The sequence below is a fragment of the Lithobates pipiens genome, unplaced genomic scaffold (assembly GCF_037356315.1).
Source record: "Lithobates pipiens isolate NorthernLeopardFrog02 unplaced genomic scaffold, aLitPip1_a1.2 Scaffold_8, whole genome shotgun sequence".
Taxonomy (NCBI): domain Eukaryota; kingdom Metazoa; phylum Chordata; class Amphibia; order Anura; family Ranidae; genus Lithobates; species Lithobates pipiens.
Window position 1 is genome coordinate 294,040,522 of NW_027507903.1, and position 23,527 is coordinate 294,064,048.

A 23,527-nucleotide genomic window follows, 5' to 3' on the forward strand; every position below is an offset into this window, starting at 1 on the left:
CTTTATTATGATGCATTTGAAGGTTTTTATACACATGATTACGTAGGTATCACATTAACATTACAATTGTTCGTTTATGGTAACAAGGGGCGTAACATAGGCAGGTTAATTCTAATCAGGACTCAAAAGAATGCAAAACATGTACTGAAAACAGGGCAGTGTGCAATACATATAAAATAGAATACAATTATATACAGAACCTACAAATTTCCATTAGAGTGACAGCAGTGGACTTGTGTAATGTGGGTTAAAACTTCCTTTTTTAAGTCTCCATCGTGATCTTGTGTGGCGAGGTGGCAACACAGACGCACAAATGGTATACAAGGACCAATAGCAGGAGGTGCCTGAAAAAGTTGCAAATATAAAAATACTGAAAATTACTTTTTAAATGACAAGTTAAAGCTTAGATAAGATTTTTGTTATTGGGTTTACATTTATTTTAACAAATAAGAAGCTGTATTAAAGTGATATATTTTCCACCACAGTTAATGATTTACCCATTAGAATAATATTGCCAATTATCACTAACAAGCTTCTTTAGCCTCAAACGACAAATAAGGTAAAACAAGCTGTACAGCAAAGTACATGAAAGTGAATATATATTTGATTGCTTGAGTACTATTTTAATCCGTATTAGTAAGTCGGTCACATAAAGTAATTATTTTTTTTTGCTTATACTATATGTATCTTACAAATTGCAGTGAAATTACATTTAAAAGTATACAATGAGCATTAATCCATACTAAAAATTAAGAGTTTATATTTCATTGATTTAGTCTGGGTTCACACTGAAACATGCAGGAGTCTGGTGCATCTCCCTTCACTGTTTCAGGTCCGATTTCAGCCCGAATTCGTCGGCCGATAGTGGGGCGGTTTTAACCCCCGCTAGTGGCCGGAAAAGGGTTAAAACCGCCCACAAAGTGCCGCTTTGTGACACTGCCCCATTGTTTTTAATGGGAAGGGTGCTTTAGAAGTGGTGAATACACCGCTCCTATAACGCTGCAAAGATGCGGCTTGGAGGACTTTTTTTTGACCATCCTGCCAGCGCACCGCTCCAGTGTGAAAGCCCTCGGGCTTTCACACTGGAGTCACAGGAGAGGCGCTTTACAGGTGCTATATAGGCGCTAGTGCCTGTAGTGCCTGTAAAGCACTTCAGTGCGAAAGTTTCCAAAAGGTTTACTTTTTATGTGAAAAAAGAAGGGTTTACCTTAAAGAACAGCAATCATTATACATTTTTACATTGATCTGCCCCCCCCCCCCCCCCCAACCCCCACCCCAGGACAAAACATTTGTAGTACTTAGTCCGATGTTGCTAGGTTCTTCCCAAGTCTAGTTATGAAGACTAACCTGCCTTGTCTCCTGTCTCTCTGAATTCATTTGGCTGCAGTTGTTCCAGGAGAGTGTTCTGAGGCAAGACAAGCTGCAGTTACAATGGAGCCATCTCCTCCAAAGCTGTGGTCAGATTTGCCCTACGGAAGGGGGAGTGGGGCAGGTCACACTTCATAACTAAACTTAAGCAGGCCATACGTTATGCCATTTTCTTTACTCCCACCACATGAGTGAGGTTCCCCCGCTGTCAGAATACAATGATCACTGCTGGCTATGGCCAACGTCAGTGATCGCACAAAAAAGCCTGACAGGCTGGTTGTACAGAACGATGGATTGACTTCAGAACCAGCAGCCTGCCCATAGATGGATTGAAATTCAGGAGGAATATTTCTCCATCTATGACTGATCTTAAGAGGCACCTAGAAACATGGGACAAGCACTAAAAATTGTAATGATAGTTTTTTTCTTTTAAAGCCCAAATAAACTTCTGGTTTTAAACAACTAAATACATTCCAGATGTATCAAAACAAAATATGACCAAAGTCTTAAGCCCCATACACGCAATCGGATTTTCCGACGGGAAATGTGTGATGACAGGCTATTGGTGGAAAATCCGATCGTGTGTATGCTCCATCGGACAATTGTTAACGGATTTTCCATAAACAAATGTTGGATAGCATGTTTTAAAATTTTCCACGGAAAAATGTGTGTTGTCAGATTTTCCGAGCGTGTGTACACAAGTCCGTCGGACAAAAGTCCAAAGTACAAACACGCATAATCGGAAGCAAAGAGGAGCCAGAAGTGGTTGGTCTTGTAAGCTAGCGTTTGTAATGGAGAATTAACATTTGTGACATGCCTAATTCTGAAATCTTGAAATGCAGTGGTGGGGGTTATTTACTAAAGGCAAATCCACTTTGCACTACAAGTGCACTTAAAATTGCACTGAAGTGCAGTGGCTGTAGATCCGAGGGGGACATGCAAGGAAAATAAAAAACAGCATTTTAGCTTGCACATGATTGGATAATAAAATCAGCAGAGCTTCCACTCATTTCAGATCTACCCCTCAGATTTACAGTGACTGCACTTTCAAGTGCACTTTCAGTGCAATTTTAAGTGCACTTTGCACTTGTAGTGCAGCAAAGTGGATTTGCCTTTCGTAAATAACCCCCACTCTCTTCTTTAATGGGATAATAATGAAGTTGCTTTGCTGGTGATACTGATGGAGTTATTGCAAATGTATTTTAAAAAGCCTTTTTTTTCTAGTGATATCAAGAATAATATATATTTATTTATTTTTTTTGGGCAAGTTAACACAACACAATTATCCTGTAGTTTTTAAAATCAAAGATACAACTATGTTGGTGTCCCTTGTCAATTTAACATTGTATTTTTTTAAATGTAACTGCCTACTCCCAAACTGTCATTTGAAGTAAAACACATATCCAAGTATTATTCTCCACAATTTTTTTAATGTGCATTAAAAAAGAAAACATATTCAATTATACATGCTATCTGCCAATAGAACTTAACCAAAAATATAGAAAATATACCAAATCAAATCATTATTCAACCAAAAAATAACGTCAAAGCAATAACTCCAAGGCCAATAATAAATAACACGTTATCGCCTCTGATTCCGCAACATGGCTGGTTGATGAACAGGCATTAAAAAATGAACTGAAAAGCACGAAATGAAAAGAGCAAAATGAAAAGCGCAAAATGAAAAGCGTGAATCAACACTCACCAAATCTCTACTAACAAGAAATTAGCAGAAGGAGCCCAAAGGGTGGTGCTAAAAAGCTGAAAAACCATGTAGTACATCACTATGTTTGTGATTGTTGGCAACAATTGTGTGCCATGTGTATGCAAGACAAGTTTGGGCCAACGCCCTTCGGACAAAAGTCCACGGTTTTGTTGAACAAATATCGTGTATGAGGCTTTACAGTTTGTTTTCTTTAAAAAGCAGGCCAAGTAGAAAAGCCTGTCCCTTGCCAGAAAAGCATGCTTGCTCTCTGTGGGGAGGTAATCATCTATTTGCAGAGGTCCAACACCTGCTGAGTCAAAACTAGAGCTCCCCATTTACTAGGGTTCATGGGCTTTGCTGATTGCAGAGCTATAGGTCAGTATCAGCAGGGGGAGTTTCAGATCTCTGCAATGAGACCTCTGCTTCACCACTGAGAGTGATAGTCCCTCTCTGCAGAATGCTGGCAGGGACAGGCTTTTTTTATTTGGGCTGTAGATGCCTCAAAAAGAAAACAAACTTTAAGACACTAAACTTTTTTTTAATTATTTTGATGCACCTGTAATGATTTACAATTGAAAAAAAGTTCAATTGGACTTTAAGGCTTCATGCACACTGGACGTTAAAATAACGTTATAAAAACGGCAGTAGCTTTTCAGTGAGTCTTTCAAAATTTTTAACGTTTTTGCAATAGCATTTATTAGTGGTTTTCTGCGTTAGCGTTTTTTAGCTTTTGTTGCGTTTTTTTTCCTCATTCGTGAAAAAACTTTAAAAAACACTGGTGAGCCACGTTTTTCATCATTTATCGATGTTTATCAGCGTTTATGAGTGTTTGGCGTTTTTGGTGGTCAGAAAAGCTCCTGAATGCGATTTTATGGCATTCAGGAAACATCCCATAAACATCCCATAAACTCCACTGCTGATAAACATCCAAAAACGTCCATGTGTGTATGGATACATATGATAACATACGGACATTTATGAGCTCCAGTGGGCTTCCATTTTTTTTTTCTTTTTTTGTCAAAGGTTAATTAAACAAGCTAAAGTTAAATGCTGATTGGCTACCATGCACAGTTCTCCAGTTTTTGCAAATCAAACCTTAAAGTGTGGTTTCCAAAGAAGACTACGAATGCCTTATAATTACCTCACGCAACTGGCTATGCTTTTTGTGCAATGGGCTGCTCTCAACAGCGATGCCGAGTGTCTGCACTTTCCCAGCGGTAAATAGAAGCCTATATTTTCTTTGCTCAGAACATGGTTGTCAGGGTCCTTTTAGAGCACTAAATACAAACAAGAGCAGACAGGTAAGCAATGAGGTGGCCCATGTTATTACTGAGCTGGTGCATCTTGCCACAGGGTGCCAGTAGAGCAGTGCTATGGGGGACTGTGCATCCCCACGTCAATTTCTGTCACTTGCAATCTAGTCGCGTGTGCTGTAAGCTGGGATGCAGCAAGGAGAAAGAGAAACGTAGATGAACAGGCTAAATGAATGTGGAATTCAGTTTATTTTAAACCTGCATACCCCAAGGGGAGGGGAAGGCACTGTGTATACATCCTTCTCTGTCACTCTCTATCACTGTCATGCTGTAATGTGTGGTTATACAGAGCTGGCAGGAGTAGCAGCGGAGGGCCAATAGGCACAGGCTGGTTTTATTCCTCTCCGGAAGCGCTCCCACTGTCATACTGTTGCAGTGCTACCTGTTATTATGTGTGCCCATATCTAATTTAGATTAACTCCTGTTAACTCCTCGCTTTATCTTTCACTCGCTTTGTTTGTTTCTTTGTTAAGACCTCAGGAAGAATTTCGAGAAGGAGCCTGTGTCGAGGGAAGTGTCACTGGACCAGGAGGTGACTCTGTTATGTCAGCCACCTGAGGGGATTCCTCCTGCAGAGGTGAGCGCTACAAACATGTCACTAAGCATTACTCCTATGCGCTCATCCCTTTCACATAACAGGATGTCAAGGGGAGTGCAGGAGACTTAGTTGTCTTGTTTCCTGCCATCTATCACTTTGCAAACTTGCAAGTGACTTTATCTGCTCTTCTTACAGACAATATAGATTATTTTGTAATTATGTAAACACTCTCTCTTATCACAGATCAGATAAGCACAAAGTGTGATCTTGCTAAAGGATGTCACTATGTAAAGTAACAATAAACAATAACCTTATTCTCCAAATATAATCCATAAACCGCCACTGTTTAATGGCTATGTAATCTATTTTTCATGAAATTGTTCCTTACTGTGTTCTTCTGTCTCCATTTAACGTCCTCCATGAGTTCCTGAACCTCTACCAAACCTCTCGCTCCTCCCGTCACATCTATTTGTTTATAACAAGCAGCGAACGTTATGCCGCGTACACATGATCGAATTGTCCGGTAGAATTGGTCCGGCAAACAATCCGCCAGACTTTATAACGAACGGACTTGGCCACACACGGACACTCCGAAAGTCTGGCAATTTCTAACGTGATGACGTACAGCACTTACGACGGGACTAGAAAAGGGAAGTTCAATAGCCAGTAGCCAATAGCTTCCTTCTCGTACTTGCTTCTGAGCATGCGTCATTCTTAGTCCGCCGGACTAGCACACTGACGAACGGATTGTCCGCTGAAAGCCAAGTCCGGCGGACACATTTTGAGTCAAAACTACTTTCTAAGTCCGCCGGACTTTACAATGAAAAAGTCTGCTGGAGCCCACACACGATCGAATTATCCGGCATACTGTGGTCCAGCGGACTGAGACTGCCAGACAATTCGTTTGTGTGTACGCGGCATTAGTTGTAGTGTGCTCTATGCATTTTCCAAATCCCATAGGCCATAGTTCCAAGTTTATCTTGGGAGAGAACAAGAGAAGGTGGCTACCTTCCAACATACAGTAAGACCATGGAGAACATGTACAAATACCATACTGGTGACCTCACAATAGGGATAAAAAAAATTCTGCGAAAAGGGAATTTAAAAAGACACACAGCCATTCACTAAAATCAGAAGAGAAGCAGTTTAACCTTAAACTGCGTAGAGGGTTCTTTACTGTAATGCCCCATACACACGGTCGGACATTCCGACAGCAAAATCCGTCTGATTTTTTCCAACAGATGTTGGCTCAAACTTTTCTTGCATACACACGGTCACACAAAGTTGTCAGAAAATCTGATCGTTCAGAACGCGGTGACGTATAACATATACAACGGGGCTATACAGAGGCCAGTAGCCAATAGCTTTTGTCTCTTAGTCTATTCTGAGCATGCCTGGCACTTTGTCCATCGGAATTGTGTCCACACGATCGGAATTTAAATGATCGGATTTTGTTGTCGGAAAATTTTAGATCCTGCTCTCAAACTTTGCGCGTCGGAAAATCAGACGGAAAAAGTCCGATGGAGCACACACACGATTGGATTTTCCGACAACAAGATCCGATCGCACATTTTCCGCCCGAAAATCCGACCATGTGTATGGGGCATTAGAGTGGTAAGAATGTGGAATTCTCTTCCACAAGCAGTGGTTTCATCGGGGAGCATCGATAATTTCAAAAAACTATTAGATAGGCACCTGAACAACCACAACATACGGATATGTAATATAATACTGACAAAAAAGCACTCACGCAGTTTGGACTTGATGGACTTGTGTCTTTTTTCAACCTCACCTACTATGTAACTATGTACCGTATATACTCCAGTATAAGCTGAGTTTTTCAGTACATTTTTTTGTGCTGAAAAAGCCCCCTCAGCTTATACTCGAGTCACTGTGCCCATATGCAGCCTCATGCGCCTGAACTCACAGCGATGTGACATGCAGTCTAGTCGGTGGCCGTCCACTGTAACAAAGCCCCACCTTCTCTTCATCCTCGTCCGTGATAGGTGGAACACCGACTCACTGCTGGTAAACTGAATCAGTGTTCCATCACGGGTGAGGAGGAGGCGGGGCTTTGTTACACAGGATGGCCGCTGACTAGACTGCATGTCACAGCGTCTGTGTTCTGGAGATCAGGTACATGAGGCTGCAGATGGACAGAGTGAGGCAGGGAGATGGGCAGAGTGAGGCATGCAGATGAACACAGTGAGGCATGCAGATGGACACAGTGAGGCATGCAGATGGAAATAGTGAGGCATGCAGATGGACACAGTGAGGCATGCAGATGGAAATAGTGAGGCATACAGATGGACACAGTGAGGCATGCAGATGGAAATAGTGAGGCATGCAGATGGAAATAGTGAGGCATGCAGATGGACACGGTGAGGCATGCAGATGGACACGGTGAGGCATGCAGATGGAAATAGTGAGGCATGCAGATGGACACAGTGAGGCATGTAGATGAACACAGTGAGGCATGCAGATGAGCACAGTGAGGCATGCAGATGGACACAGTGAGGCATGCAGATGGACAGAGTGAGGCATGCAGATGGACACAGTGAGGCATGCAGATGGGCTGAGTGAGGCATGCAGATGGACACAGTGAGGCATGCAGATGGGCACAGTGAGGCATGTATATGAGCACCGTGAGGCATGCAGATGGACACAGTGAGGCATGCAGATGGGCATTGTTGACCCTCTTTTCCACTTACAATAGCTGCTGCATTTCTCCCCCTAGGCTTATACTCAAGTCATTAAGTTTCCCCATTTTTTTGTGGTAAAATTAGGTGCCTTGACTTATATTTGGTTCGGCCTATACTTGAGTATATATGCTAACTATGTAAAAAAATTAGCCACCCTCTAACAGGAAGTCAGATCACAGCAGTAAAAAAATGGAATTTGGAAATCTGGAGGAGGCTGAGAGCAAAATAAGGTATCTTTCTAAATACATACTTGAATGGATTTTTTTTAAACCAGATTTTAGTGTCACATTAAAGCAGTATTAAATCTAAAAGAAAACATTTACTATATTGCAGTTTACCTATTCTAAAATCCCCCATATATTATATGATTTGCTTTCCTGCAACCTTGGGATGCAGGAAAGAAAATCACTTGATTCCCCCAACCAACGTTGATTGTCGCAGAGCTATTGTGTTGTCCCACTAGAGGGGGGGGGGGGCACATGGAGCCGTTAGAACACACTGATCACTGCTAGTAGCTATAGCTACTGGCAGTAATCACATCCTAAAAATCTGACATTTTGGTCATACGAAGGATCGACTTGGGTGCAATCAGCCTGCCTATACATGGTTTAAATCTCGGACGGTTCTTGCCAGTTGAAAATTAAACCATCTATGGCTGGCTTTAGATGTGGTTGCTGCATTAGATTTCTTTTTAAGGCTCTCTTTCTACTATTTTAACCTGGTGATCTAGCCAGTAAGTCTATTGTTTTAGCCCAAAAGGAACCAAAACTTTTGCTGTAATTGTCTAAAAGGTAATAGCTGGAGCTTGGCTTCAATTTGTTAAGGTATTTAAATTTGCTAGTGCGTCTAACATTCCCCCTCCATAAGGCCCCTTTCACACTGAGTCATTTTTCAGGCGCTACAGCGCTAAAAATAGCACCTGTATAGCGCCTGAAAAAAAGCATCTCCTTTCACTCCAGTGTGAAAGCCGGAGGGCTTTCACACTGGAGCAGTGCGCTGGCAGGACAGTAAAAAAAGTCCTGCTAGCCGCCTCTTTGGAGCGGTGAAGGAGCGGTGTATTCACTGCTCCTAAACTGCTCCTACCCATGGAAGTCAATGGGACAGCATGGCTACACCGCAAAGCGAGTGGTTTTAACCCTTTTTCACCCACTAGCGGGGGGTGAAATGGCCCCACTAGCGGCCGAATACCGCTGCTAAAACGTTGGTAAAGCGCCACTAAAAATAGCGGCGCTTTAACGCTGACGCCCGCACTGCCCCAGTGTGAAAGGGGCTTAACAGAATGGCAATGCTGGTGTTCAGATGTGTCTCTGTTGTTCTTCACCAGGTGAGAAAGCCTAAAAAAAATGAATGTAGCCACCACATCTAATGATTGGTAACCTGCAATATATTACATTTTTGGTTTTGGTTTTAATACCACTTTAAGAGCAATAAGGTACTGGATCTAATTACCATTCTTGGATTAGGTTTCTCTGATATTGTTGAATAATTCCTTTATTGGATAAGCAAAACTGCACAAAGACAATAGATGATTATAGTCCAATTTAGCCAACTTTAGGAAAGCAATTGATTTTTGTGAAGGATTTTTCTTCTCGTGCTGCTTGTTTCCCCAGAAGGCCAGTGCCTGAGATGTTTGGTCAGCATGAACATGCAGGCTTGAATGATAACCGCATATATTTTAATGCCGAAATCATTCTACAGAACAATTATTTGGCAGTTGGGTCTTTTAATGACCATCTCATGCCAGTAGGCAAAATTAATTTCCTTTTAACAAATTTATGTCCTGAAACAAAGGGTTTTAAGAAATCTGTTGGAGTGGCATCTGAGATCATCATATATTTTCTTCATTGCTAGACAATTTTTGAATAAAGTACATGTGAGCATGTTTACTTTAATAAGCTGCCCTATGCCAGAAAAGACTAGAAATACTACACCTGAGTGGCAACACAACCCACTTTCATATGTTCTAAAGAAATGCACCACACAAACTGTGCTGTGGTGCTTCGGTGATTGGCCATGAAGAAAGCTGGGTGTTGACTCATTTGGTCACAGAACACTGCAGAGTTGCAAAGGAAGTAGATGCTGAATTATTGCAGGTCTTGAGAACCTATCTATCTCCCCAGCAGTTGCCACTCACTGCAGGTCCTGCTTCAATTAAGGTTTTATTGAGCGAATATCTCCACTCAGGGCCACCAGCCTAACATACATTATTTGCACTGGCCTGAAGGTGAAATTCCCTCTTTCTCTCCCAGCCCTGGCCTTCTCTGCCCTGTACCCTGATTTATTTGTTAGAGGAATTGCAATTCATACAATTGTTAGTAGAATCATAATTTATTAAAGACCTATACTTGCCAAAGATTATCCGATAGCAAGCATGAGCAGGCTTACTCTCTAGACTTAAACACAGACATTAATCTAGCTCTACACTGATGATCAGCTAGCAGGCTGAATGAAAAAAATCTAACAGATTCCTCCATGCATGCTATGCAGGATCGATGGACAAATCTCCCTCTGCAGCTATCGTATTCTAACAGCTGGTAACAGTGGCAGCACCTGATTGGATGCCTCCACTGTTTGGCCAAAAATTGCTCTGCCTGGCTCCTTCAAATTTTTGAAATGAAGGGTGTTGGGGCGGGGGATTGGGGTGCTGACATCCATGTTGGGCGGGAGTGTGCAAAAATTTGCTCAGTGTATGGCCAGCTTTAATATAAAAAAAAAGGTGCCCTATCCCTTTAAAAATGAAAACATAAAAAGTGCAATGTACATAAGATACGCATTGTGTGAATAAACAATGTCCTTCATAAACTAAAGTGCTACAGTCCAAATAGAAAATATAGGGCTTCAAAATTCTTATAAGTCTCACCGAATATTCCTCCCAACACCAACAGTAGCACACACACCGCTTACTGGACTTTTAGAGCCCCAGATCATAAGAGGTCATCCATGCTATAGAGCAGTGATGGCGAACCTTGGCACCCCAGATGTTTTGAAACTACATTTCCCATGATGCTCCACTACACTGCAGAGTGCATGAGCATCATGGGAAATGTAGTTCCAAAACATCTGGGGTGCCAAGGTTCGCCATCACTGCTATAGAGCATATCAGCATGCACACAGATGGTATAGGCAATGTAAATGTGCTCGGCAGATAGCTAAATAAATCCTTGGCATCGCATAAATAAAGAAGATACAAAGGCCAAGATAGGATAATGCCACGAGACAATGTTTTATTTTAAAACACCATTGGGTACTCACAAGAAAAACAAAGAGATAACTGCTACAAACACCACCACACTCAGTCGGTGAAGCCATCAGTTACATCCTCAATCCCACTGGCTGAATGTGGTGGTGTTTGAAGCAAGTATCTCTTACTGTCCAATGTGTTTTAAAATATAAAGCTGTTTAGCGTTATTATACTATCTTGGACTTTTGTATCTTCTTTATTTATGTGGTGCCAAGGATTTATTTAGCTATCTGCCAAGCACATTTACAATGCCTATACCATCTATGTGGAAGCTGATATACTTTACAGCATGGGTGACCTCTTATGATCTGGGAGTCTAAAAGTCTGGAAAGTGGTGTGTGCTACTGTTGGTGTTAGGAGGAATACATATAGGAAATTTGAAGTACTATATTTCCATTTGGATTGTGTTACATTACTTTATGAAGGACTTTTTTTATTCAATTTATGCTTACCTTATGACTATGCACTTTTTATGTTTTCATTTATAGGGATAGCACACTTTTTTTTTGTATATTGGAGAACAGTTGAGTATTCCGATTTGGCACAGCCACGGGTTGCAGGAAATGAATTTGCACAATTCCCCCCCCCATCAACACAGACAGTGCTGACAGGGGAATCCCTCCTGCTGAGACATTGTATTTTAAAAGACAGTGATTATTGCTAGCAGTTTTAGAAACCACTAATGTTAATCGCAAGTAAAACCCTACAAAAACCCAAACAACTTGTTACAGTTACCATACACAGTTCGAATCTCAGCCGTTTCCTGCTGAACAGTCTGAGATTCGAACCGTCTATGGCCGGCCTAAAAACCAAGTCTTTTTTATATTATTATGGCCGGCTTTAGTTGCCCTCAACAATGGCATATTTTGCAAATGAATAGCTGATTTCACTAATCAATATAGCTGTGAATTGACGTTGTCCCTTGTTACCTGCAGTCAGAGAGTATTAATTGCTTGATCCTGGGAAATACGCTTTGTGCATATTTGTAAAATGAAAAGATCCAAAAATAAATAACATTTTCCATATACTCTACAGAAAGGACATTTCTCTAATAAGCCCACTAAAGGCAAAAAAACAAAAAACAAATAATACTAAAGAAAAACATTAATAAAAAGAGAATGCTATTTATTCAGAACAGAATATATTGTGAGCATACAAAAATGGAAATAAAAGTTATTCTTTATTGCTACCAGACTCGAGCATTGTTCCTGGTGAACCCTTAATACATATTGTAGTTACACATAGCACATTGAAGATATAAGGTAATTCAAAGAAAATTTTTACATCACAATTGATAAAATCACATGATACAGGTTTTCATTGTAAGGAATTAAAAACCTCCTTAACCTAGCTGAATTCAGAGGAAGAATCCGTTCATATCCATTTTCAGCTAACCTTACTTACGTATTACTAGAACTCAATGGACTTGGTGATTTACATGTACTGTATAGACCTACTGTATGTAGACCTTGACTTTGTTCATTCAAAACGTTGGCTTTCATTGTAAGAAAAATGTCAGATACATTTCCAGGTTCATTTTTCTTCTCTAAACATGCAGATGTTATGTCTTTTACAGCACAAATAAAATGTCCATGACATACAGCAAATATAATTTATAGAGCTAAAGAAAAAATGTGTTAATAAATGTGATTTGCCAGGCCCCCTGATACAAGGGCTTAGAAGGACATTACACAATGAAAAATGTGCCAAATTTGGTAGGAGTCAACATGATTTGAAAGAAAATGTATAGTGGCTTTGTTTATATTTTCTTTGTTATCATCAGGACTACAAAATCTGAAATAAATTAAAAATGTATTTTTTTTTTACTTTTACTTTTTTACTCAGGTAAATACAAAAATATTGCATAAGAATATTGTATTTTTGCACAGATAATAGGTAAAGCTGTTTTTCACTTTGTTTTCTTTTTCTCTTCACTGCCCATTGTGAAAAGCCTGTTTACAGAGCTCAATATCTCAAGCTGAAATGTACACACAAGTAAATGAATCAGAGCTGTTATTTATCCTTATAATTTCTCGGGTTTCAGTCTGACAGAGCAAGCATGTGCTGTCTCCTTTGTCATTTGTTAAATGTAAAACAAAGATTGTATGAATGGAAGAATAGAACAGCTATAACACACAAATTTAAAAATGGCAAAAAAATGTATAAAAAATAATAAAAGTGAATTAAACCATTATAGTTTTCTAATGTTTTCCAAGTGCAAATATATTATCTCAAGACAGGTTTACCTAACATTTCCAACTATCACAATTAGCAAATATTACTATTCATTTGTGAAATTTGTCAGATTCTTATGCCCAACTAAGATGTGCATTACAATCTACGCAATATGATAACTGAGAAGCAGTGTACTTTCTTGTTCTTATAGAGAATATTCCAGTATTTTAAAATATGGAAATATTGCCAGTTACAGGTCATTAATAAATGGGAAATTACCCAACTGTGGCAGTTTATAACTCTACACTTGGCTTCTTTTTATTTCTTACATGTACTACAAAAAATTACAACTGATATGTGATTGGCTGCCTTAAGAATTGCCTCCACTTTGCTCAAATTATTTTTCATAAATCAGTAACATCGTACTATTCATTCCTATCCCACTAGCTGACTGGATTAGGTGCAGGCTAAACATTATTTTTGGCTACTCTAAATTGAGCTGGCTATATTGACTAGATCCAGTCTGCTTTAAGAAAACATCCCAGATATATTGTGCAACATTTGGGATTTATTTCCTAAGCAGATTCAATTTAAAAAAAGAAAATTAAATACAATCTTTTTTGCTTTAAAAAGAAAGGGAAAATTTTCCAGTTAAATAAACACATTTTCACAAGTCCCTGTGGTGTAAAAATATGTCTGATTGCATAATCATACCAAGTTACAACAAAACAGTAAAAATTAGGACAGACTAGAAAATGATAAAGAATTACCTAAATGGATTTCCCGATCCTATCATTAAAACGTCTTCATTGACTTCAATTCAGTCGGTTCTGGTATTCACTGAATTATCAATTTGCTACTCTGAGCAGCGTTTTAATTAATTACATTCCTTGGTTAAAAAAAATGTCCTATGAATGCAATATAAGCAGATCCAAATGGGCTAAGTATTTCTGAGTGATTGACTTTGATGTGGTATTTTGGCAAAAACAAAAAGCTTAGATAAGCCTGGTAGATGTTTGCAAAGAACACTCCAACATGCATTTTTAAATAGGTGAGTAATAGTGAAGAGCTTTGTCATGAAGGAAAGCTGTGCAGAATTATTACTTTGATCTTTAATAAATAGGCCCCTAACTGTCATTCTGATCTCTCTGATCTTCATATCGCAGTAGCTGATAAACACATAACAGATTTGCACTCAAAATACCAGCCTAAACAATTAAATCAGAGGTTTGGTTTATTGCAGTTTATGAGTACTTTTTGATGGATAATCAAACTGTAATTCTATTCTCATTTCTTGTATTTTTCCTCATGCCTCATCTGCTTCCATAATCTTTACCTCTTCATCTGATTTTATATATTTTAAGGTGGAGTGGCTTAAGAATGAGGATGTTTTGGACCCTGAATTGGACTCCAACCTGTTCATTGGGACAGACCACAGTTTAATTCTGAGACAGGCTCGTTTAGCTGACACGGGGAACTATACTTGTGTGGCTAAGAATATAGTTGCCAGACGGAGGAGTACCTCAGCGGCCATCACCGTGTATGGTGAGTGTACTGCATTGTGTTTCCTTATTTGAGTGTAGAGGTTAGATAATGTAATGTACAGGTTTCACTCACAAAATCTCTGTTATATAAGGATTGACAAGCTATAGTTCAGGAGAAATGTGTTTTAGCAATTTCAGACTGGAGACTGTTAGAGATGGGGTACTTTTTCAATTGCCGGAATAATATACTATATTAAATAGGGTGGTACTTGAATATACATTAAAAGGCATTCTCCACTGGGAACTATAAATTTGCACCTGCTTAATAGACCACCATGAAGTAAATTACCACTGTATGCAAAAGCTTGACCTTTGTCCATCTGTTGCTTTCATTTCATAAAAATTTGAAATAATAATTCTCTGTAGTAAGCCTTTATAGTTCTTTGCACTATTCCAGTTAGATGATTTTTACTGACTGGATTTTTTGTATTATGCAAAGAGCCCTTATTTATAATAACTGGATGCATAATGCGTCATTCATAATCTTCACCTTGGATGCTTCACTGGAGTCATAGAGCCACAAAGATCCCAGTGGGTTTCTTAGTCTACCAAAAGATACTTTTGCCAGTTTTGCTATTCAAGCTATTCATACGTGATCAGAATTGGACAGACACCCTGTCTACTGTAAAATATGATCTGGGTCATATATGTGCATGTGCTTTTTCCAAGTTAATGGAGGGTGGTCATCATGGACAGAATGGTCTCCGTGCAGTACAACCTGTGGAAGAGGGTGGCAGAAAAGAAGCCGAACCTGTACCAACCCCACACCTTTAAATGGAGGATCATTTTGTGAGGGTCAGAATATCCAGAAAACAGCCTGCACAACCCTCTGTCCTGGTAAGATTGGCTGCTGTTTCCACATTTTAGAATTACTTTATAGAGGTGCGAAGCAACACCCAACTTATCGCACATCTGTCTTCAAGCCTAACTCCAGCTAGCTTTTTTATTTTGTTTTAAATATAGTTGGGAAGAGTTAGATCCTATTTCTAGTTTGTATTGCCTTCTGTGCCCCTGTTGGCGAGATTTCCCCTTACATCCTGCCAGGAAAGAAAGCAAGGGTAAATCTTTTTAATGGGGACACAGAAAAAAACAAAATATATTTTAATATAGAGAGGATAGATCTTTTGATATTTTTTTTTTTGCTGTCTCAAACCTTCCTGTCTATGTGTCACTGGTACCTTTCATTCCTTCTTACTGGCATCACAGGGACAGGAGGTTTGGGAAAATGAGGCCAGAGACAGAAGGGTGCTAAAAAGGAATTTCTAACTCTTTCCCTCTCTACTTAAAGCTAAAAAAATGGGCTGGAGGAAGGCTTTCATTTGCCTGGACACTCTAAACTGTGGAAAGCTGGATTAATGGATTACCAATCTGAAATCAGCAGAAACAAATTTGTAGCCGGGCACAAGTATGTTTATTAAATATTTGTGGCAGGCTGCACATTGAGTTCTGCTCTCTGTCAGGATGTATAGACATAGCACAAGGAGAGAGCATTATGGATAAATTGCTGCTCAGATATAAAATGCTGAGCTTGGTACAGTGGAATAATGGAGCAGCATGATGAGAAAAGAGCAGGTTTGCAATAATGAAGGACCAGAATGAAACATTCCTAAATGTATTACCTATGAGTAACTCAGTGGAGAGAACTATGCATGTTGTTGTAATAGAGAGGAAAAAAAGACACCTTAATAGCAAAGTGAGAGATTAGATTGTTCTGGAGAAAGACAAGCAAGAGAGAAATAATACTGCAGGTTGTAAGGTGGGGTTTCTCTAATATCTATAGGGCACCTGGGACATTTATATATATATATATATATATATATATATATATGTGGGACTTGGTACTTGAATAGGAGGGAGATACAATTTTAGGGTGTGCTACAGGTGCTTAGTATATATTTGATTTGTTTTGTTGGTTAACTGTGTACGCAGTGAGTGGAGGATGGACCGAATGGAGCTACTGGTCTTCGTGTACATCGGACTGTACCCACCGGAGAAGCAGAGATTGTACTCAACCTACACCACGTAATGGAGGACAGGAATGTCCAGGTCTTGGCACAGAGACTCGAAACTGCACCAATGAACTCTGTATGCACAGTAAGTATCATCACACTTGTATGCACAGTAAGCATCACCCAGTGTCTCTATAACCACACAGATAAAATAATGCAGATTTGAGAGGTTCTTCACTATTTAGCTTGATTTGTTGTGAGACAACAAATAAAGCATTACTTCCAGTAGGAAAGGTCATACATGTAAAGACACACTCATATGAACCTGTGCTTACTATAAAATGTAACAATTGTCTGGAGATCAGAGATAAAAAAAAGCAGGACGTGTTCCTTTGTGGCAATCGGGACAATGATGGCAGAGTCTCTAATTTCAAATCCCTGATTGCTAAATAGTACTTTTACCCCTTTAGCTTTTCCCATTTTGAGCAGTACATGGAATGTTTAGAACCCTTGTTAACTTTTTTTAGCTGTCTTTGTCTAAATTTGGGGGATTTCTCCTTATGCCCTATCCACATAACGGATGTCAGACAGAACAGAAAGTGAAGAAAAAATTCCTTACATCATGGTTAGTTAAAGCTTGTCAGACAGAAAGGGAAATCATTAGAATTCCAGCTTTTTTCCATTTATTTGAAGGGTGTCTAAATGAACAGAAGGTTAGAGGAAATCTCTACAGGGATGACCCAGACAGCATTAAAAACACATATTACATAGTATTGTAAGAAGGATTTAGGTTCTCTTTCAGCAATGTATTGCTGCCTGGGTTCCTTCGAGAGTTTCCCACAATTACTGCCCAGGTGACAGGTGTCAGCAGAAGAGGTGAGGGGAACTCTACTTAATTCTAGCCTATTTAAAAGGTGACAGGCAAAACAGGAAGTGAGGGGTAATTTCTCTCTCCAGGGGAGAAAAATACAGCAATCATAACATATTTTATAGTAGAATAAGAAAGGGTTAGAATATTTTTCAGTATTTTAAATTCTAACAGAAACATGTACAGTACTAAACAGGGATACAAATATCATTTAAAACCTCAAAGCTCTGAACGTAGTCCAAAATATAAAAAAAACATTGTTTGGAGTCTTTAATTACAAATTGCCTTACTGCCAATGTTGGGGAAAAGCCGATAAAATGTTAGATCTTTGACTTGGATTCCACTAGTACAGGCGGTCCCCGAGTTACAAACATCCGACTTACAAACGACTCATACTTACAAATGAAGGGAGACATCAGGAAGTGAGAGGAAACCCCTAGGAAGAGAAATTCACTCCTGTAAGGCCGCGTACACACGCGGGGACTGTCTGCCGAAACTAAGTTCGTCAAACAGTCCGCTCAAACTTTTGAATGAACGAACACGCCCACACACGGCACTTTTTGAGCGGACAAATACGGCAAACTTTGTTCGTCGTACTAAGTCCGCGCAACTTTTGAAATGAACGGACTTGCCCACACACGAGGCAACAGTCCGCTCATTTCGAGCGCGTGTGCAGGTAGGTGGGGCCCGCGACGGAGACGTCGCGGGCTCCGCCGCCTGGAATGTACTTAAAGGGGAACCCCCAACGCCGAAAAAAATCGGCGTGGGGGTCCCCCCAAAGTCCACAACAGACCCTTGTCCGAGCACGCTACACGGCCGGCCAGGAAAGGGGGGCGAGCGAGCGCGCCCCCCCTCCCGAGCCGTACCAGGCCGCGTGCCCTCAACATGGGGGGTGCCTTGGGGAAGGGGGGGCCGCGCGGCCCCCCCACCCCAAAGCACCTTGTCCCCATGTTGATGAGGACAAGGGCCTCTTCCCGACAACCCTGGCCGTTGGTTGTCGGGGTCTGCGGGCGGGGGGCTTATCGGAATCCGGGAGCCCCCTTTAATAAGGGGGCCCCCGGATACCGGCCCCCCACCCTATGTGAATGAGTATGGGGTACAATGTACCCCTACCCATTCACCTATAAAATAAAAGTACCCAAAAAAAAAACACAACACACGAGATAAAATATTTTATTGCACAGCTCCGGGGGTCTTCCGTCTTCGGGGGTCTTCTCGCCGGACTCCTCCGCTATCTTCTTGTAGCTCTTTTGCTAGCGGAGGAGTCCGGCTTTCTTCCTCCCCGCCGCCGGCCTCTTCTCCCGACTTCGGGGGTCTTGTCCCCCTCTTCGGTTCTTCTGCCGGGCCACCGCGCCTTCTTATAGCTCTTTTGCAGGCGGTGGCCCGGTCTTCTGTCGCCGCTGTCGCCTTCCGGTCGCCTTCCGTTCTTCTTCTTGTTCTTCTTCTTCTTCTTCTCCAGGAGATGTTGACACGTCGCTCTCTCCGGCCGGAATGCCAGAGCCGCGCTGTGCGGCCACTTATATAGTGACAATGGGGCGGTGTCACATGGTATATGTCACATGGGTTGGTCACATGGTGACCCCGCCCCCTTACGATGTCATAGTCCACATGTGACATCAACCCATGTGACCAACCCATGTGACATATACCATGTGACACCGCCCCATTGTCACTATATAAGTGGCCGCACAGCGCGGCTCTGGCATTCCGGCCGGAGAGAGCGACGTGTCAACATCTCCTGGAGAAGAAGAAGAAGAACAACAACAAGAAGAACGGAAGGCGACCGGAAGGCGACAGCGGCGACAGAAGACCGGGCCACCGCCTCTAAAAGAGCTATAAGAAGGCGCGGTGGCCCGGCAGAAGAACCGAAGAGGGGGACAAGACCCCCGAAGTCGGGAGAAGAGGCCGGCGGTGGGGAGGAAGAAAGCCGGACTCCTCCGCTAGCAAAAGAGCTACAAGAAGATAGCGGAGGAGTCCGGCGAGAAGACCCCCGAAGACGGAAGACCCCCGGAGCTGTGCAATAAAATATTTTATCTCGTGTGTTGTGTTTTTTTTTTGGGTACTTTTATTTTACAGGTGAATGGGTAGGGGTACATTGTACCCCATACTCATTCACATAGGGTGGGGGGCCAGTATCCGGGGGCCCCCTTATTAAAGGGGGCTCCCGGATTCCGATAAGCCCCCCGCCCGCAGACCCCGACAACCAACGACCAGGGTTGTCGGGAAGAGGCCCTTGTCCTCACCAACATGGGGACAAGGTGCTTTGGGGTGGGGGGGCCGCGCGGCCCCCCCTTCCCCAAGGCACCCCCCATGTTGAGGGCACGCGGCCTGGTACGGCTCGGGAGGGGGGAGCGCTCGCTCGCCCCCCTTTCCTGGCTGGCCGGGTAGCGTGCTCGGACAAGGGTCTGTTGTGGACTTTGGGGGGACCTCCACGCCGATTTTTTTCGGCGTTGGGGTTCCCCTTTAAGTCCATACCAGGCAGCAGGGCCCGCGACGTCTCCTTCGCGGGCCCCGCCTACCTGGAGACGCGCTCGAAATGAGCAGACTTTCCTCCGAGCGGGAACAGTTTGCTCATTTCGAAAGTGGCCTACACACGGGCGGACTGTCCGCTCAAACCAAGTTTCAGCGGACAGTTTTTCGGAATTTCCGAAAAACTTTGTTCGTCAAACTGTCCGCTGAAACTGTCCGCTGAAGCCCCACACACGAGCGGACTGTCCGCTGAAACACTGTTCAGCGGACAAAGTTGAGCGAACAGTCCGCACGTGTGTACGTGGCCTTAGAGTTATTATGGGGAAAAAGGTGTCTCCACTGAATCGTTATCACAAAACTTTGTTCCCACCGCAATTTAAAAATGTCAAATTCAATTGTTACAGGGGCAGAAAGTGAGGTGGGTGAACAGGGGCACAGACAGCAAAACAAACTTTACAGGGGTGTTAACCCTTCCCAAATAACGTAAAAATTATTTTTTGGGTTGGAGTTACACTTGAAAAGTTTACCTGTTCCGACCTACAAACAAATTCAACTTAAGAACAAACCTACGAACCTATCTTGTTTGTAATCCAGGGACTGCCTATACTCTATTGAGTGTGCGCACTTCTAAAAATGTATAATTTTAAGTGAAGTCATATACCATATCATAGTATTCTCCCTTCTTCTACAAAGGAACTAGACCAGTCAGGAACCTACAGCACCTAGTCACATACCATTTTACTGTCATGTAGTGAGACTAATGAAAACTGATCTGTGGCTGCTGCTTGCCATTATTAACGTCAAACCATTGTAATTTGCACTGCAGCCGTATGTCGTCCACGGTCTATGGAGTTATCTGTATATTTTTTCTTTTCTGCAAGCTGTTCTTTTTTTCATTTTCTTTCTTTTTCATTGTCACTATAAGTATATTGATATTTGCTTATATGGCAATATACTGTTCTAGTGACTGTGTTGAGTATTCATCACCTTATTATTACCACTGTAATTTAAGAGGACCTGTACTGTGGAAGCTGTGTCCAAAATGTGAAAGCAGAGGGCAACGGACTATCCTGCAATAATACTGATAATTCATTCTCCATTACTGACTTATTATGACTTATTCTGCACTGTGCTTTTGTGTGAAGACAATCATCTTGAAAGAGGAGAGGGGGCTTTGCTTTTTCATGTCAGAGTTGTCACCCTGATAATCTGATGATTGATGGGGTAATGATCAAGAATCAGAAGGAAAGTTGAAAGAAGCAGTGATTTACAAAAATAATGAAATAGAAGCAAGGAGATGCATGCACTGCCATTTCTTGGGTACCGCTTATGCTCTAGAAAGGAAACACTGAGCGACACAGTTGTGACATCACCAAATCTAACGCCAGATCTCAAAAGATTAGCAGTCAGAGGCAGCCATGCCTTAGAGGATATCTGCCTAAAGCTGGCCATAGATAGATTAAAATTCTATGGCCGTTCCCACTCAACAGAAATCAATCTAACATCAACGTTTGTCAAATGGGTCTGGTGGAAAACACTTCTTTAACCAACGGGTGCAGCCAACTGGCTACAGCGCTGATTAGTGTATACTGCAAACTGGGAAGGATTCCTCCAACCACCTCGCTTGTGTGGGTAGAGGAATTGTTTTTTTTTTCGATCTGCCCTCTATGGCCAGCTTTAGTTGATCTCACTCTGCAGATATATGAGGTTCAAGGTACAGGAATACCAAGGTAAAGGAAGTGCACTGCTATTTTATAAGTGGAATGCAAAACAAATTGCAGATTTTTTAGTATTCTGTTTAGGAACAATTTACACTTGTAGATATTCCCTATAAGCCCTTGTACACACGGTCGGAGATTCCGACGGAATGTGTCCGATCAGACCATTTTGTCGGATATTCCGACTGTGTGTGGTCTACATCGGACTGTTTCCGTCGGAGTATCCGACGGACCAAGTTTTCCAACTTGTTGGTAACATTTTCCGACAAAATGCTCCGATCGGACATACTCCGATCATGTGTAGAGAATTCCGATCGGACAAAGTGCCACGCATGCTCAGATCAAATTCCTACACCAAAGCTATTGGCTACTAGCGTGAACGTAGTCCCATCGTAACGAAATAATGTCATCACGTCGGATTTTCCGACAACTTTGTCCGACCGCGTGTATGCAACAGTGTCGGACAAAATCCGTCGGACAAAATCCGACGGACAAAATCCGACGGACAATATCCAACGGATTTGGTTGTCGGAATCTCCGACCGTGTGTACAAGGGCTAAGATACCATATCTTCATGCTTTGCTTTCAGGTCTTTTTTTACTGCTGATGTGGCATAGTGCTAATTCATAGCATTTTGTATGTCTTATATGTATGTTATGTTTACATGTAATCTTTTGCAAAAGAAAAAAAGCATATTCATCTCCCATTTAAAAAAAAATGGCTTCTTGTTTCATGAAAAAAATATTATTGCCACTATTGAAACAAGTACTTAAATACAGTCTTATGCACTGCTGAAGCTCTAAATGAATTTGTCCATCTGCTGCTGGTAACTCATTGATTTCTGTCCCTTGTTCGGTCAGTTCACTGTCGATGTACAGTATTTTATCCTGACTTCAAAGGGAATTGAATCTGCAAACATTCCATACTTATTAACTTTGTTCCCTCCATGGAATCGGCTCTCTAGAGACATAATTTCAGCTGCGAAAAACAGGGTGATGTTTCATGTTTCTGGATCAAACTACAGTTTTGCTAGAGGCATTCCTCATAACTTAAAGATTGCTTACTCCAGGCTGCCTTTTCTTGAGGTGCTGGGTATTCTGGTTATAATTTTCGCTGTTGTTGAAGTCATCAAAGATTGCAAACATTACACTTAAAGAGGACCTTGCACTAAAATTGTAACATCCGCTTATTTAGTTGGGCTCCTTTCCCCATCTCAAAATGCTAAAAAAATTAAAAAAATACCTGGGGGGGGGGGAGGAGTTAATTAATCATTAACTTATCCTCACTTTTGACTGCAGCTCCTCAGCTGGGGTCAGCATACCTTGGGTGATAACTTGAGGAATGTCATAAATCCCAAATCTTGCAAGAAGGCATTACTGCACTTTGATGTAGCATCATCTTGTAAGATTTGGAATGCTCTACATTCCCTGGGATATTGCCTGAAGGATGCTGACGTCAACTGCCGCAACACAGAAATGGGGGTGAAATGTAAGCATTTTTACTAACACACTCCTCTTCCACAGGTGTTTTAAAATTTCCGTTGCAGCAGATAAACATGGGGGCCCCTGCAAATAAAGTGGACCTTGCATGGAGTGCAAGTTCTGCTTTAAGAACACTAAATATGAATTCAGAAAAATTAACATGGAACTTTTTAAACTACTAGAGAATGTCACTGATTATATCCTTTATTATACTGAAAGTTCTACTTTCACTTTGCCACTGTGCAGATCAGTTTCTTCCTGGTCCTTGCCTAGTGAGATCCCACCCCAGCAAACAGGTAGGTCTTTCCTTAGTGAGACTACTCCCCCATCACACATTGGTCATTCCCCAGTGATGTCCTACCTCCAGCACACACACATATGTCTCTCCCCTGTAGCTCTTCTCCAGCACATACCCTTCAGTTTCCTTTCTAGAGACTCTCAAGTCTGCATTCAATA

The 23,527-nt window shown here is 41.5% G+C and overlaps 1 protein-coding gene across 2 annotated transcripts in view; it reads left to right on the forward strand.

Moving 5' to 3' along the window:
• UNC5A (unc-5 netrin receptor A) overlaps positions 1–23,527 on the forward strand; it is a 572,106-nt gene that overhangs the window by 391,467 nt on the left and 157,112 nt on the right. The window contains exons 4-7 of one of the 2 annotated variants that reach the window (XM_077472470.1): positions 4,860–4,963; positions 14,407–14,587; positions 15,256–15,423; positions 16,516–16,680. In XM_077472470.1, the coding sequence (XP_077328596.1) occupies positions 4,860–4,963; positions 14,407–14,587; positions 15,256–15,423; positions 16,516–16,680 (618 nt within the window). The remainder of the gene's footprint in view (positions 1–4,859; positions 4,964–14,406; positions 14,588–15,255; positions 15,424–16,515; positions 16,681–23,527) is intronic. The other variant, XM_077472471.1, reaches the window with a different exon arrangement.